An 18,437-nucleotide genomic window follows, 5' to 3' on the forward strand; every position below is an offset into this window, starting at 1 on the left:
TGTAGATTCTTAAATAGTTGTTAGAGATTTATACCCTCCCCTTCAACAAATCCCCAGGGCAGAATTTAATGATTATATTAATAAAAGCAATCAAGGGCATATACCATGGGTAGGCAAACTAAGGCCCAGGGGCCAAATCCAGCCCAATTGCCTTCTAAATCCGGCCCACGGATGGTCCGGGAATCAGCATGTTTTTACATGAGTAGAAAGTGTCCATTTATTTAAAACGCATCTCTGGGTTATTTGTGGGGCCTGCCTGGTGTTTTTACATGAGTCGAATGTTTGCTTTTATTTAAAAAGCATCGCTGGGTTACTTGTGGGGCATAGGAATTCGCTGTTTTTCCCCTCCAAAAAATATAGTCCGGTCCCCCACAAGGTGTGAGGACAGGGGACCGGCCCCCTGCTTAAAAGGTTTGCTGACCCCTGGCATATACAGTAGTGGCTGGTGAGGCAGCATGACATTGCTCACCAGACTTCCCATTGTCCTGCATTGTTGCCAGTTACCAAGAGGGGAAGGCAGCAGGTAGCTGGGTGCGGGCAGAGTCAATTCAACGCTACTGACGCTGTGTCAGCACCAGGCTAAGATCCCCACTGCCTTCCGCCTCTCAAAATGCATGTTAGAAAAAGGCACTGCACCCCGTCTTGCACTAGTTCTTGCACAATGATTCATGGAACTGAGCCATTGCCAGAATTTCTTTCGGTAGTGCATCTCTAGGTCCAACCCTCAGATGGAAGGGTGCACTAAATCTCTATCACGTTGGTGCAGGGGGCACTGATCTGTGCTGTGTGTTTGTCGGGGGTCACAGTCCCTTGTAAGCAGAAGATTTGATAGCACTCCTCGTGTTGCTTTAAGGCACCCAAGCCACAGCTATGGACAGGAGTGCACTTTTTCATCTTTGTTTGATCTGTGAGCTATGCCCTTCTAGAGGCTGATTGTACAGCGTTCAATTTTATTGTTGTTATGGATCTGTGCTCCATTCCTTTTGGTGCCTTTTATGGCAGAAAATAGACATTCTAGGTTTGACTATAAATAAAGATATATACTATCTTACATGACTATCCAAATAGATTCAGTCATGTTTCAGTTCACTATTATCTGCTTTTGTCTTTCCTTTTGTGCAATCTGCATCTCTTCAGAGCCCATCGATAACACAGTTAAGGTTGTAATAGCTGATATTTAAAAAAAAACCAGAGAAGAGACCTGTTCACTTTAAATATATTCCTTACACTCAAATTATTTCCCCCCATTGCCCTCAAGAGTAAAAGATGGATGTGTTTCCAAACTATACATACAGAATATTTTTTTAAAAAAAAAGCTGGCCTGGTAAGCATTTAGCATTGCATTGTAAATTTGAAATTGTCACAATGGAAGGAATAATGGCAGTATTCTTATTAAAGCTTGCTGAAAAAATATAGCTTGCCACTTTTTATTTGAGCAGTTACTTCTACAACATAACAGACCAAAACTAAAGTATTCAATTAAAGTGGGTGAATGTGGTGCCTTAAGAATATAAGAAGGATCTAGCTAGATCAGCATAATTAGGTCTAGAAAGATGCTCCTAGGAAGCTGGCAAGGACACATGGAGACAACTGCTTTGTGTTGCTGTTTGTCCATAGATTCTTGCACTCAGAAATACATTGTCTCTTAACATGGAGATTACCGTATTTTCACTCCATAAGACGCACCTAGTTTTTAGAGGAGGAAAGGGGGAAAGCCCTGTTTTTTTGAGGATCAGCTCAAAGTGGTGCAGCTTTTTTGCAAAGGGAAAAGCCCTGCTTTTTTGTGGATCAGCTGTAAGTGGTGCAGCTTTTTTTTTGCAAAGGGGAAAGCCCTGCTTTTTTTTAGGATCAGCTGAAAGTGGTGCAGCTTTTTTTGCAAAGGGAAATGCCCTGCTTTTTTGAGGATCTGCTGGAAGTGGTGCAATTTTTTTTGCAAAGAGGAAAAGCCCCCCTTTATGGGGTCCAACTCACAGTTCTGCAGCTTCTAGTCCTATAGCCATTTCTACAGTTTCCAGACAGATAATCTAATCAGCCAGTCACATGTTGTTGGGGAAACAAACAGCCTCCCTCTGCATTCAACGATGGAGGCCTGGGCAAGGGGGCGGGCTGGAAAGGGAGCCTTATCTCTCTCCCGATCACTTGCTGAACAGCTGTTCAGCAGCTTCCTTTCAATACCCCCTTCTCTCTTTGTAAAAAAAAAAAAAAGAGCACGATCTGCTTTTGGCCCCTAGGCAATTCGGCTCCAGGGACCATGCATTCGCTCCATAAGACGCACAGACATTTCCCCTTACTTTTTAGGAGGAAAAAAGTGTGTCTTATGGAGCGAAAAATACGGTAATCAACATTGATAATTTCACCTAAGAAGGTTAGACTACATCCACTATATGGCAAATTTCTGCACTATGGTTGCAAAGTTAGACACTAAACCAGAAGTGGGGGGAAATATGTTACTGAGGGAGGGAAACCTAGACTACTCCTGCTAATTTACCAGCTCAGATTAACTGGGTTCAGTAGCATAGAGACTGGCACAATGCTTCACAGGCATACTGAATCAACACGGCCTGGACATTTGAAAGCACTCTCTGTCTGGAAGCAGCCAATCTGAGAATCAACATGCAAAATACCATTCTGTAACTGATTTGAGAAGGAAATGCACAAACAAAATAGGAAGAATGGCTTCCCTTAACTTTCAGCAAAGGTGTAAACAGAAAATGAAATGTAAAGTAAGGTGCTTAATTTCCTCTGATCTACCCAAAACCAAAGTAAATGGATTAGTATGAGGTTTGTCCAAATGCAATGGGCATTTACAGACATTATTCTATGTTAAATAGCAGTTGCAGTTGCAGTTGCAGTAGAAGCAACAAGGTAAGCATTAGGAGTTGCAGGTTTAATGCATGCAGCCCTTTGGGATGGGTGTCTATGTGTCTGCTTAGTGAGAATAGCTGAGCAGAGGAAGGAACAGCAGAAGGGATTCCGCTTCAGTATCCTGTGCTTTGCAGCTTGTGTAGAATCCCTTCTGGTGTTCCTTCCTCTGCTCTACTGGAAGTTTCCTTTACTGAAAACAGAGGATGCGGGGCTAGCAAAGCATGGGGCAAGGACCATCCCTGGTGAAATGCTGGGGCCTCCCCAAAGAGGTGTTTACATTGCAGTCCCAATGTGGCGCCAGCCAAGCACCTCAGTTCTAGCTGGCAAACTGGGGTGAGTGCTGAAAGGTCACCCCTTCATCCTGATGTAACAGGAAATGTAAAATACCTAACAGAATAACCATTTCTTGGGGAGGGAAAGGCAAAAACCTCATACCACGTGCCAATCAGGTGTGAGGGGGGGGGGGAATCAACACCACTCCCAGCAACAGGGCTAACCCAAGGGAGTGTTGGTGAGGAAGCTGCAGACAAAATAGGCTGCTTGGGGCAAGAGATTCTACTTTTAAAACAAGAAAGGAAAGGAAGTTCAGAATCTTGGCCCCCTGTTGCACCTGGGCCCAGTACAGTAGTACTCCATGTCCCCTCTCAGCAGTCCTGCTGTGGTATAAAATTGCCACTTCTGTGTTAAGTAGCAGTAGTAATAATTCAAAGAGGTAAATCTAGATATAGGATAAAATTGAAACCACATCTTTGGTGGTGTAAATAATTTTATTTGATTTGGATAAAAAAATAAAAGTATTACTCTTAACCTTCTTTAAGCTACCCTTGTAAAACTACATGCAGTGATTATATATAACCTAGACAATAGACAATAACCCCAGTAAACTAATTTCCATGAAATAATGATCACTCTATAAGCTTTGCTGCTTCCTAGTACATCAGCCTTACGCTTCTGGCTAGCTGCCCTGACTTGGTTTTTCCAGGGTATCACTGGTCCTCTACTTCATAGTTCATCTTTGTACGTCTGTCCTCTTCTTCCCACATGTATCGCAGTGCCACTGGTTGGCCTGCCATCTTCCTTTGTCACTTCTTGCTTTAGTACGACCACTGCTAGCTCAAGTCTCCAAGCAGTTTCTCCATTTCCTTTGCTGCTCATATGCATGGCAGGTTGCTTTAACATTTGTTTTCAGCTGCGTTTACAGGCACCCAGGCTCTCCTTTAAAGAGGCAAAATGTTTCTTTCATTTGGCTTTTAATTAAGCAGTTTATTGTGGTCGTGCTGTTTATGTTTTAATATCTATTTTGGAGCAAACTGATGACAAGGTAACATTTACTGTGAAAATCCACAGTTGTAATAACATTTTTAATCACCTTGGCCTGTGGTGTTTTGTTGTTTATAGCACTTCTGTTTACCATTAAGTGTTCTCCTAATTCTGCTATGGTTGAACCGTACTAGCAAATGAGTCACTTCCTGCAGTTCCATGCTCATAAAAAACCAAAAAAATACATCAGTATGCAATTCTTGTTGAATGGCAAAAATTGGCCCATGAAGGGCATTCCCTCTTTTTCGTAAAGTAAGCATTCTGCTATTTTACCTATTTATTGTGAACATTCTAGACATCTTCACTCAATGGTCTGGTACAGATGAAACACTGACCCAATACAAACTATCAACTCACTGGTCCTGTTCACATGTAACACTCGCCGGACTATAGCTTAGCACAAAAGGGCAAACATGTGGGTTTCTGGAGAGGAGATCACAGCCCCTTTGCTCGTGCCAGACATTACGCTGCTGCACTGGAGCTAAGCCATGGTTTACCTAAGTGTGTCATCCAAACCCAGGTTTATGGTTAAACTCTCTTCAAACACAAGTAGCAACCAAGGTTTGTCCTCTGTTCACCAAACTTTCTTTGTCTCAAGAACTTGCCTGTTTTGACACATTTGACTTCAGTAGGCTACTATCTCCTCCTTTCTGGTTCCCTTCCTCCCTTCATATGAAGTGCCGTAGTGGAGGTTATTTGGAAGCAAGTATGTCAGCGTAGGACAGCAGGTCTTTCCAGTCATTGGGACAGCCCCTATTATTACTTCCTAAAGCCCTATACAGTAATGTGAAAATAGTTGGGTGGGTGGGATAACGTCCTGGAAATTCACCAACCAGAGCAATAAATTGAATTAAGCCAGGAGTAGCTGGCCCACAGGCTGTATCTAGCCCCCTCAATAGGTTTCTTGGGGGGGGGGTGCTAAGACCCCTCCCTCCAAAAGGGCCACACCCACTTTTACAGTATAGTCACTCCCACTTTGATATTCATGCCCTTGATGCACCATGGGTTAATGTAGTCCTCAATCAAAAAAAAAGATTAGCTACCCCTGAATTAAATACTTATCATAGGACACACAGAGAGGGAATTTGAAAATGGTAGCTTAAAACAGGGTTATGGAAGCTGTGGCCCTCCGACTCCCATCAGTCCCACTCAGCATAATGGCCACAGATAGTGCAGGCCAGCAACATCTAGAGAGCCACAGCTACCTCATTTCTGGTTTAAAAGAAACCAAAAAGATTTATGCTACCCCCACACACATTTGAAAATCTAAGCAGACCTTCAGCTCTCAGTGCTCACATACCACATGCAAGAAACAGCATCTCTTCCAAATATAAATAGTTGATAATTTTCTATGTGGCAACAACCACATTTCAATCTTGAGGGCTAATAGAGAAATGGAAACTGAGGGCTGGAGGGAAGACAGGCCTAATTTGCAAGAAGATAGCAAGTGCAATGTTCATGGAGGGAGGATTCAGTTACCTATGTCAGATAGGACATTTCCAGTGCTGGCTGCCTCAGGGTATTGCATAGATTACATAATAGTATAAATGCTGTGGCAATGAAAAAGCCCCAAAAAAAGAAATAGCCCCAAGAATGACATAAGCAACCCTTTCCTGCTCACTTAACGTTTAGAAGTTGCATCCTCCTACATAGTTTTGACGAATGCCAGCTTTGTCACAGCTAATATTAACCAAGATTCTCATTTAATAAGGATTTGAAACTGTGATTTATTATTGGGTTCAGATGCTGTTTAAAATCAAATTCTGCTTAGCACGAGGGGTGAATATGTTCCTAAGACAGGAGGAAATGGGAGAAAGAGAACACATGTTCGATGCTGGTTTCAAATCTCTTAAGTGCAGGGAACAAAAACCATTATTACATCTGCACCAGCCCAGAATATCACTTCAAGTTGTGGTCATATGTTTGACATTCATCCAGCACCAGTTTTAGTATTTCAAGGGGCTCATGTGGAGCCAGTGTTACATCTGCATCAGCCCATCTAAATAACCCACAATAAACAGTACCATTGCTTTTACTGTAGAAGATGCAAAAATATCACTTCTTTGCATTTGTGAAATACTAGAACAGAATCGTGTTAACAAATGTGCAAAATAACATAGCATGAACTGGGCAAATCAGGACACAAAACAACAATCCATCCACAAGAGACAATTGCAAAAGGTCAGTTCAGACAATCCTTAAAAGGTTGGATTTGGCCTTATATACATTGTACACAAACAGGCTGAATTTGGATGGGCTGCCCCTGGCACAGAAAGTCCGGGATGACAGAGGCAGGGCTGGACGAAATCACACCTATCAATAACTGTCTGAAGCAGCCCAACACCAAGTCCTTTCTGAGAATGTTTTGCAAAAATGCATTGCTTCCAGCAGTGCTGTGAGGATGCTGTAACACAAATAAATACTACCCCACTTTGATTCAAGGTGGATGCAAAGGAAGGGTATAACGCAGTATTGTGACTAAGGTTAGGATGAAAAATTCACATACACACTTTCTTACGATGCAACTTATTTTGTTTCCTTTGGGTCAGTAAGGAAGAGAAGTATATCTACTTATTCGCACTAGAACTACTTCTCTTCACTGTCCTAGGACTATTTCAATTGCAACTCATGTGTTAAATTTTTCTCCTTTAAAAAAAAGTTACACAAGTTCCTGCATATCCTGCCAAGCCAGGCTAACTATGGTAAATTTTCAAAACACCTCATTAAAGCATCTTACCTTATGGAAAAAATAAGTAAATAAAATCATTTATAACTGTCAAGAAGTGCTATTGTGATGGTAGCAGGCTAGGACACATAAAAGTTTTTCAGATAAGCAGGGAATCTACTATTTTCAGCCAATGATTAATAATTATCTAAGAGAGAGTGGCTGGACAGGATAAGAAAATTACTAATTTGTTGTATATAGCTACTTACCTTAGAATGCACAGGCAGACTTTGCCTCCTGATGTTAACCGGCAAAATCCAAATCTTTGTTTGCTTTCAATGTCAGTAAGCACAAAGGTAAAGTGCTGTCCAACCTGGGTCACCCTAGAAGGACACAAAATATATTAGACTGTTCTCCTCCACAAAGATGAGCTTAGAATTCATTTACAGTATGTACACCAGGGGTCAGCAACCTTTTCCAGCCATGGGCCAGTCCACTGTCCCTCAGACCATGTGATGGGCCAGATTATATTTTGGGGGGGGGAAATAAATGAACGAATTCCTATGCCCCACAAATAACCCAGAGATGCATTTTAAATAAAAGCACACATTCTACTCATGTAAAAACACGCTGATTCCCGGACTGTCCACGGGCCGGATTCAGAAGGTGATTGGGCCGCATCCAACCCACAGACCTTAGGTTGCCTACCTCTGATGTACACCGACACTGACACTAACGGGGGTGGGGATTTTTTCTCCACAGATGTAATAAAATCAAACAAGATAAAGCTTTATAAATAGTCACCAGGCGGGGGGAGAAGAAGAAAAAGAAAAAGAAGAAGAGGAGGAGGAGGAGGAGGAGGAGGAGGAGTTTGGATTTGATATCCCACTTTATCACTACCCGAAGGAGTCTCAAAGCGGCTAACATTCTCCTTTCCCTTCCTCCCCCACAACAAACACTCTCTGAGGTGAGTGGGGCTGAGAGACTTCAAAGAAGTGTGACTAGCCCAAGGTCACCCAGCAGCTGCATGTGGAGGAGCGGAGACGCGAACCCGGTTCACCAGATTATGAATCTACCGCTCTTAACCACACCACCACACTGGCCCTCAGAGAACACCTGACAACTTGATTCACCCTAGATTCACTACTAAAGGCAATTGTTTGGCAATTTGCCTATGTCTCCATGGCACAAGTAGCATCTGTGCGGACTAGCAGAATTTCTCCAGGGTTTCAGACTGTCTCATACTCACCTTGTGATAGCAGGGGATGAAGCTGGGAACTTTTACATTCAAAGCATGTGCTCTAACACTGAACTATGACAAGGGAAACAGGGCTCAGTGGCGTTACACCAGGCGGGGGTGGAGTGTGAACAGAACTTGCCACTGGGTGTGGGTGAGGCGTGGAGGGTTCATAGAGCTTGCCTTGCCTGCTCAGCCTCACCTCACCACCAGAGCCAACCGGGGCTGTGCTGTGCCACCTGCTTCCCCATGCAAGGAGAAGCCCAGCTGGCTGATGCGGCCCTTGGACAACCCCCCCCCCCAGATGGCTGGGCAGCCATTCAGTGAGGGGGCCAGAGATGCCGTAGCGAGGCCAGGCCAGGCTCCTGGGCCCAGAGACCCCGGCAGCAGGCAGGGCAGGGCGGAGATCCCTGCATGAGGATGCCTGGTTTGTGCCCCCTCAAAATTATGCACCCAAGGCTATAGTCCCCCTGCCCTCCCCCCCCACCTCCCATTATTTTGCCCCTTCCAAATTTTTGCTCCCAAATTTTGCCCCTTCCAGAGCCTGCCACATTAAAGATTGAATAGCATGGGGAAGCAGGTGGCACATTCTTCAGTCTTTATTCTATTTGAAAGTTTTAAAAATTGACTATATTTCAAGGTTTATTAAAAAGTGCTCTGATATTATTACAATAGCAGTTTTCCAAATTATATTGCTCCCATCAGGAGCATCCAGGATCAAAACCAGGTGCCAAGTGATCAATTTTGAAGGTCTTTTACCAGGAGTAACTCAAGGCTGAAGAAAGCAGATGGAAATAATGTTTATTACACACCCCGGCTCTAGCATAGCTCCACCTGCTCAGGCTCCCCATCAGTTTCCCCTGGCTTGGCTATTAATGTTCTTTCATTCTGCTTTCGTTCATTTGGCTGCCCAGGTGCCTTTGAAAGACCTGCACTCCCCTGTCCTCAACCTCAGTCTGATTTGCCCAACTTATTCAGACCTCCTGCAATTTCTGCCAGTGCAGTTCCTTAGAAATTCTGGTCTCATCCCAGTAGGGCTTGGCCTCTAGAACCCTTGGCTCTTGGCTGCCTCCGTGCTGATAGCCTGCTGCTCCCTCCAGCTAAGATTCACAGACTATATGAGGAAATGGAATTCTATTTCCAACTTGACCCCAGTAGTTTTTATCGTTATTTATCACTATTTGAATTTTAAAAGCAACCTGCTTTACAGCCCTTCATACAACCAGGAAGCTGCCTTATACCAGCACATATTCCAGTTACTACACAATGCTATACATGGTCTGCCCCATCCCCACCTCCCATTATCCTCTGAACAACCCTGGGGGCCAGGCTAGGCTAGGTTGAGAGAAAGTAACTGGTCCAATGCCAGTGAATTTCATGGCTGAGTAGGAATCTGGAATGGGGCTTCCCAGTCAGAGTCTGACATTCTAACCACCACACCACACCAGCTCTCCGTGCTTCATAAGTGCATGATTAAAAGACCAGATGGAACAACTTGCAAAGATCTGAAGGAGAGACACTTAAAAAGTAAGTGTGAGCTAGTGCTGAGTGATGTAACAGAGTCCTTTGTGCTTTATTTCTGCTCGTGTGTCTTCATCGTTTTCTGTTCTAATCCAATGTCATGATAAAGACAATAATAATAATAATAATAATAATAATAATAATAATAATAATAATAATAATTTATACCCCACCCATCTGGCTGGGTTTCCCCAGCCACTCTGGGTGGCTCCCAACAAAATATTAAAATAAAATAGTCCGTCAAACATTAAAAGCTTCCCTAAAAGGGCTACCTTCAGATGTCTTCTAAAAGTCTGGTAGTTGTTTTTCTCTTTGACATCTGGTGGGAGGGCATTCCACAGGGCGGGTGCCACTACCAAGAAGGCCCTCTGCCTGGTTCCCTGTAACTTGGCTTCTCGCAGTGGAACTCAGTGTCCATGCAGAACGATGGGGGTGGAGACGCTCCTTCAGGTAAGCATTGTTATTTATTGTCCTCACTCTTATACTTTGTTATTTTGGGATATTATTGTTTTCTCATGTCACCATTTTGTCCTTAGCTTTTTCTTCTCTCAAAGATATCCCGCAAGACAGTGGAGGTTTAGGATCAGAGTATTTCCTCTCCTAGATATGCTACCTTCCCAGGTTGATGAGCCCCATCTGCCCCTCACTTCCCTCTACAGCACGTTTTCCCCACCAGTGGTACTACCTCTCTCCTAACACCCTATACACCCCATGGTTGTGGGGGCAGGGTTTTTGTGGATCTGGCCACACACATGCTGCCCCTAGAAGGTTAAACATGTGGGAATGTGGCCCACAAGCTGAAAAAGCTTCCCCACTCTTGACACAGAGGGAGGCATTACAATGGCCATTCCACCCTTTGTAGGATGTCTAAGAATTCCTGATTCCACAAACCAAAGATGAGAGCACAACCTATAATAAACAGGAGGCAGGCCACTCCAAAGAGAACAAATTAATAAAGGAAACTGCTTTTTAAAAAATCTTCTTAGAAGCTGTTGGCATTGCCACCTTTCTTTGAACTGGAGCACAAATACAAATAGTTAAATAAAGTATTTATATAATAATACTGCAAACTAAAAATTGTTCATCAGAATTGCCTTGCTATCATGAATGAATGAGCCAAAGGGAAAAACCCAAAATGACCCACAAACGTATATTCTAGCACATGCTCCTCTCCTTGCTTCTTTGTTCAAAAAGAATGTTTAATGTATATAAACATCAAACCTACACTCTTTCAATGTCTCTACTATATGAATAAAGTTTTTAAAACCAATATTCATGTTCTTCAGTGAATGAAACTGATAGGGAGTATTTATACTGTTATGTTCATTATCAAGGCATGATTTAAAGCTTTCTTTGAGGACCGATTAAGAATTACCTCTCTTTAGGTATGAAAATTCGCATTATCAGCATCAAATGTAAGTTGTTTGGCCTTGGAGGAAGAATGCATTTTCTTCTAGATTTATGGGTCTATGCAATTATTTAGGAATGTGGAGTCATTTTTGCACAAAAGTTATGTATAGCTCATAGACACCATGTATCTAATGAATAGTGGACTCTGGTCCATGAAAGCTTAAGCCATTGTAAAATTGTTAACGTTTATGGTGCCACAAGACTGCTGTTTTGTTGCAACAAACTAATATAGCTATTCCTTTGGAAATTATTATGTTATATTTAGTAAATTGCCATACAAGCTGGCTTTAAAATAGGAATTAAAGTTGTGTAGTAAAACAGTGGTTCAGTTAGTATTTGTAAATGAAAAGGACAGAAGTTTATAAAATTATGATTTGTATGAAGAGAGTAAACAAGTGATTTCATAATGGTATACTTGAACATGGCATCATCCAAGGAAAGTATTTGGCAACGGATCGGGGATACATAAAATAAAATTCCACTTATTGTTCATAACTAAATTGTGAATCTCACTAACCAGAAGTTTAGATAACTTTAAACAACTTTTTTAATGCTTCTAAGCTTCTGGTTAGAAGGTCTATGAATAGGTTATTAGCTATAGGTGCTAAATGAAAACTCCCTGTACAAAATGCAGCATATACGTCAGTACAGGTTTCTGATGAGAAACAATAGGGATAAGCTTGTAAGGTTCCCTAAGAGAATCTGCTAATGTTGGGGGCAGAAATCCTGACTAGAAAAGACTCTTCATGTGATCCACAAAAGGCAGTTCTGTTATTATATTTATTCTTTAGTGCCATTGTACAGGGATGAGAAAAGTACAGTGACACTGTGGAATGTGGCAACAACATGAAGCTTTAGGTTTCATGCTACATTTTGATCTCCCTGCTGAAAGAAAAATGTATTTTGCATACCTTAAATATTTCTTTACAATACAAGTAAGGTGCTACATATCTCTCCAATGTTTGTTATGCATGGCAAACATTTTTCTCCAAAAATTAATTAATAAAGGCATGTCAACAAAAGCAACATTATTATTGCACGCCACCCCAATATCCTAGTGGTGAGAGAATCCATGGGTTTCAGCTCTTACCAAGATTTGGCTTCCTTGGAATGAAGGTTAGTGGAGCCTGTGGTGTCTTTTAAGATTTATGGTTTTATTTACACATATATACAACCTGAGCATAAAATGGAGAGACTCATAGCATTAACACCCCAAAAGATCTTGCTCCTTCATTCATCACGTTTGAATTCAGCACAGCTCAAGCAATGTCTCTGTATCCAGATTCTTACGACTGCTTTCTCCTAAGTTCACACACTCCTGTTGCACTTCTATCTACCAGCCATGGGGGAAGAGGAAAAGCCCTCCCATTTGCCCTATGGCATAGAGCAATTTCTTTGCTTATGCGAAGTATGGTGCTTAAGTGGACACCTAAGGCCACTGTCTTACAATTGCCTAGTTTGGTACTAGATTTTAACCCTTACTGGGTAAAAGACTCCAAGAATTGGAAGACTGACCCACCCACCCCCCAAACTCACAATGTTATGAAGAGCAAACAGAACAAAAATAGCTCCATACAACTTTTTCCACTTTGTTAATACTTCAAATATTTACTAGAAATGCACCTCCATCCTTGGATTGAGCATACTTTTACTTCTGGATCTGCCTTCCATAGGTCAGGCTCCAAATTTCAATGGGTTACAACAAAAATGTAGCAGAGCCCTGCCTAGATTGAAAGCTTAGAATACTATCCAAAAAGCTGCAACATTATATGAACAGGTCATGGGCACGTACTGCAATGCACTCTACATAGGGCTACCTATGAAGGTGACCCGGAAACTACAACTAATCCAGAATGTGGCAGCCAGACTGGTGACTGGGAGAGGCCGCTGAGACCACATTAACACCGGTCTTGAAAGACCTACACTGGCTCCCAGTACGTTTCTGAGCATAATTCAAAGTGCTGGTGCTCACCTTTAAAGCCCTAAACAGCCTCAGCCCAGTATACCCAAAGGAGCGTCTCCACCACCATCATTTAGCGCGGACATTGAGGTCCAGCTCCAAGGGCCTTCTGATGGTTTCCTCACTGTGAGAAGTGAGGTTACAGGGAACCAGACAGAGCCTTCTCAGTTCTGGTGGTGGTGCCCACTCTGTGGAATGCCTTTCCATCAGATGTCAAGGAAATAAACAACTATCTGACTTTGAGAAGACATATGAAGGCAGCCCTGTTTAGGGAAGTTTTTAATGACTGATATTTTAATGTATTTTTAATTTTTTGTTGGAAGTGGCTAGGGAAACCCAGCCAGGATGATGATGATGATGATGATGATGATGACGACGACAACGGTGGAGATATGAACCATACGAAACAATGCTTCTCAACTATAGCTGTCAATAGAACATAGGCGTGCCTGGCGTGCTCTGGTCTATGGGGTCACAAAGAGTCGGGCACGACTGAACGACTGAACAACAACAAATCAATTATTTTTAGCCCACCAACATGGAAATACTACTCCAGAATATTTGGAAGCTAAACTGTATTGTCACGATCCACTTCATAAAGAGGATCAAATCAACACAAAACATAAAACTTATATGGAAAAGTTGATAAAACAATGGAGAATATCCATTCTTGGTCCTGAACTTGATTAATTTTTTTACTGATGATGGAAATAGACTTCAAATAACTTTCCTCACAAATTAGACATATTCATTGCATTAGAAAGGCAAAGCTATGGTTATTAAACTATGTTATATGCATGCTTTAAAATTAAGAAGAAATTAAGTAATCTGTCTCAAACTTCCACAATTTTCAAATGGTTCATAGAAAAAAAAACTGTTTAAGAACTGCTGTGTTATATTGATTTGCTTAACTAAGCAGCATGCAAACAAAATGTATTGTAAGTTAAGAAAAAGCAACAAACAGACGTTAAAATACTTTTATATCAAGGATGACCATTTGGTCTTTCGTTTATTAGAAGAAGAAAAACCTTCAGCTCTAAATTCCTAGCTCTCAGGGAGGCTCTGAAAACCTTGATGGTTCCATATTCTCAAAAAAGCTAAAATTGTTGTTCAAACCCACTTCAGTTCAATAATTCATTGGAGATGAAACAGTGGAATCATATTCCTAAAAAAATCACTATATAACAGCCTTTTTATAGTCTCTTCTGTCCTTGAATGCTATGTTAGGTAAATAATGTGGTATAACTCCATGTAATTAACTCTTAATAAAATAAAATATATGAATTCAATGATATAGGACACTTCACCTAATTTCATTTATCCATTTGAACATCAAGATTTCTTTATATCTTTAACCACCTTTCCATGCCTTTTGAGAAAACACAACATTCTATTCTACAAGCTGAAATTCTATTCCATATTGCAGTTAATGCATCTTCCACTATTCAGTGAAAAATTCCATTTAGTTCAAATAGGAATTTAGGTAAATTGCCTGTTGAAATACAGTATTGCATTTTTATGGATGTAACACTACTGTACACCATATATGCATGATGTACAGTTTAGAATATTCATTTCTTCTTGGATTGTAATAGAAAATGCAGAAGATTGGTAACATTAAAAAAATGTGTAAAATAAAATGTGTTCTAATGGAAATCACACATCAACAAAGATACTGTCTATACCTATAATAATACATATGCTACATGTCTCTAAAATGTTGCTATGCATTTATTCTCACACAAATCCCTACAATCGAGCTGTTCTCAGCTTCTTTAATGTATTACTTCATATAATCATGCTATTTACCAAAATCCTAACCACTGGATGGCAGCAAGAGAGCCTCATGTGCTTTTAATGTTCCTAATTGTCATTTGCTTTACCTTCGTTACCAGTTTTAGATTCAATGGCATGCAGGCAAACATTACATTATTTTTAATGTGATTTGTTTAAACTATCCTTTTACAACAAGCCAGAATCTGAAATCACAGTTTGATCCTGGCTCATTCTCAAAAGCAGCAGCTACTCAATTCTCCAAATATGGACATCATGGAGATCTGTGGTTTGTTTTAAATCAGAAGTGAGAGCTTCTGATCTCTTCCACAAATGTATGAAAGAGGAGGAGAGGAGAGGGAGAGCACATGAGCCTGAGGCTCTCTGAAGCTTTGTCAAATAACAGGAAACCATGGTTTCCTATTACATCCAGGCTGCGCCAGAGTCTTGTATCACCTCAAACACTAACTGGCTTTTTTTGTGGCATCTGCTCTCATGATCTAGAGCATACTTCATCAGATGCATGATGGCATATTCAATTCAGGTAGCTCATCTAATGAAGTGGACTGTACTCTACAAAAGCTGATGCTTCAAAAAAACAGAAAAGTGTTTTAACGTGCCACTACCTTCTAGGTAAGATGATCTTTTTTTGTTGTGTTCTCACTCTGCCCTACTTTTCTGAACATTCCAGTTTTTCCATTTTTGAATCTTGATTTACCTGTTTTTTAAGCATAGTTTGATACTGTCAATCAACATCAGTCAGAGTTTATATATGAATGGGCCAATATAGGTGTATCTTCCAGACACTTAACCATATTTCACAGATCAGAAGAAGATCACAGAACTGGGCCTGCCCTCGCCACTCTTCCTCTCTTCTCACACTCAGCTTTTTCCAGCCCTTCCCTTGACAGTCTTTCTGCACCAACCTTAACCATGGCTATCTCTAACCATTTCCCTGTTGCTTATGAGTTTCCAAACCACTTCAGACCCTGGCTTCAATTACCTGTTCGTATCTGCTGCCTAGCCTGGGCCATTACTAGCCTGACTAAACATTTTTCTTTCTTTCTTCTTACAAGTAAGAGCCTCTGCCTGCATGTTTTGGGTGGGAGCCAGGACACAGAGCCGTCTCATCCATTGGGGCTGGTGGCGCGGCGCGCCAGGGCGCAATGGCCTGGAGGGCGCCTCCGTCCTCCAGCCCCGCTGGCAGCGCCTGCCGGCAGCGCCCTCTGACTCCCGGCAAGGGAGCTGGCCGGCCACGCCACGCCCTCTGGCTGCCCAGCAGAGCACAGGAGCACAGCTCTGCGCGCCCTTCCAGCGCTTCCGGGACGGGAGGCGAGGGCGGCCGGCTCGCGCTCCCGCGCGCAGCTGGCCGCCCACCCGATGAAGCACAAGCTGCCCAGCCACGCCGCACCATCCGGATGCGCGCGGGAGCGCGAGCCGGCCGCCCTCACCTCCCGTCCCGGAAGCGCTGGAAGGGCGCGCAGAGCCCCGCGCCGCTCCAGCGCCACGCCCCTCATCCCCCGCTCGCCCACCCCGCTCCGAAGGGGCGGCAAGCGCGGGAGGGAGGCGGCGGAGAGGCGGCATGGCGGGGGCGCCGGAGGGATAGCCGCGCCAGGGCGGCAGATCCCCTTAAGACGGCTCTGCCAGGACATGTAGTTTAAACACAGTTAAACTATCAAGAGTTTAGGCCTGCAACAGTCCAGTATGCTGAAGTCACAAAACAATATATGTCTGGAAGCCTTCCAAATCTCCTCCTATCTGTACACATCTGGAATCATTCTCAAGGTAACCAAATATGCAAATCTATACAAAACTAGCTGTACCCAGTCACGCATTTCTGTGGCTTAGTGTGTGAAATGTTCTGGACGCGGCCCCTCCCAGTGTCGGAGGTGGCTTTTGGGCTCGGCCTGGGTCTCGAGGTGGCAGTGGAGTCGGCTTTTGGGCCCAGCCTGGCTTTTGAGGTGAGGGCAAAGACGTCGGAGATGGATTTTGGGGCTGGGGTGCCTCTTGAGGCAGCGGAGACAACTTTTGGGGCGGACTGGCTGTGGAGGCGGTGGCGGCTTTCCCAGCCGGGCTTGCTCTCGAGGCGGCAGCGGAGGTGACTTTTTGGGACGGCCTGGCTCTCGAGGCGGCGTGGGAGTCAGTGAGTACGTGTTTGGGGGCTGGCCTGGCTCTTGAGGTGGCGGCGGCGGCTTTTGGGGCCGGCCTGGGTCTCGAGGTGGTGGCGGAGTCAACTGAGTCAGCTTTTACACCTGACCTGGCTCTGGAGGAGGCGGTGCAGGTTGGAGGCGGTGGGGGTGTCGACTATGGTGGTTTGTAGGAGGAGGAGGAGTAGGGGGAGGGTGGTGGTGACATAGGAGGAGGAGGAGGAGGAGGGGGAAGAAGAGGAGGGTTGGGGTAGGTGGGGTGTGCTGGTGAAATGAGATGACATCTGCGGTTTTGACGTCCACAGGAGGGCGCTATATTGTTTTGCATAAAATCATGTTTTTACCGGTGAAAGGTGTGCTATCTGTACAATGTAAGTACGCACAAACACTCCCATACGGCCATGGAACGTTGTGTCCAAATTTCAACGGAATCGCTCAAGTGGTTACGGAGAAGGGTGATCGGTCACAAACTTCCACCTTTTACATTTTTATATATATGTAGATAAGTTATGCCTGCTGCTTGCACTAGGGGTGGGGGATGAGACCTGTGAATCCACCCAAAATTCAATTTGGGCTACAATATGTGTGGCAGAACAGTGTATTGCAGTTAAGAGAATGTTGGGTTTAAATATGACCGATTCTGATTAAAATTTCTGCTTGGCACTGAAGCACAACATGTGGTTAGGGGCATTCACCATCAGAAAGAAATACAATGGTTTCTTTCAACTGAATTAAAGAATTGTGGTGCATTCTGCCCATTGAATGATACTATACAGGAAGGCTGTTACCTGATTAAAGAAATCATAGCTTACTAATCACATGAAATTTAATCAACTATAATTACAGAGATTTCCATGTGAAAAAACAACAGTTTTTAAGTGGGGGGGGGGACACTTTGTTTTTAAATAAGCAAGCACACATCACAACAGGCACCATTATAGAAGAGGCGTGAGCGTAAAGGAGCAATGACACTTTCAATATAGCACCTGCCACATCTGGTTTTTGTAACTACCTGTATTCAAAATAATTCATGTTTTTATAAAATCTATAAAGTGAGGACACTTTGTGATCAATTATTCCAGCCAAGTGATTAAATGTTGCAGCCCTACAGTGGATATTTTAAGCAAATGTAAGGGTATTAGAAATTTATAACCATACAATATTCTTAAAACGAACTCTCAGAGCACACCTGGGCTTGCACATTTTCAAGATGCATTCCGATAAGTTCTTCTGCACCACTGCCACTGAAATGAATAGACATGGCACAACAGCCCAGATGACTTGTATGTTTATACAACTCCAGTTCAACAGTGCTTAAGCAGGAAAGATTCCTGGTAAAGTGTGCTGAAATTATTCTGAAGATTCTCTAATACCTACTCAGAACAAAATATTATATGCAAGTATCGATCCAAGTATTGAACTAGGCTACAATGCCACCTTCATCAAGAAAGCATAAAAGCATATTGTTATATGTTTTATACCAATGCATTTCCAGTTCAATTGGCGCAAACTGAAAGAACACATGTTGTTATAAGAAGC

General features: G+C 42.8%; 1 protein-coding gene across 3 annotated transcripts in view; it reads right to left on the reverse strand.

Annotated features, from left to right (window-relative positions):
- Positions 1 to 18,437, reverse strand: part of DENND1B (DENN domain containing 1B) — a 171,492-nt gene that overhangs the window by 90,377 nt on the left and 62,678 nt on the right. For all 3 annotated transcript variants that reach the window (XM_033151420.1, XM_033151419.1, XM_033151421.1), the window contains exon 5: positions 7,120 to 7,233. In XM_033151420.1, the coding sequence (XP_033007311.1) occupies positions 7,120 to 7,233 (114 nt within the window). The remainder of the gene's footprint in view (positions 1 to 7,119; positions 7,234 to 18,437) is intronic.

Source organism: Lacerta agilis, chromosome 6 (assembly GCF_009819535.1).
Source record: "Lacerta agilis isolate rLacAgi1 chromosome 6, rLacAgi1.pri, whole genome shotgun sequence".
Taxonomy (NCBI): Eukaryota; Metazoa; Chordata; class Lepidosauria; order Squamata; family Lacertidae; genus Lacerta; species Lacerta agilis.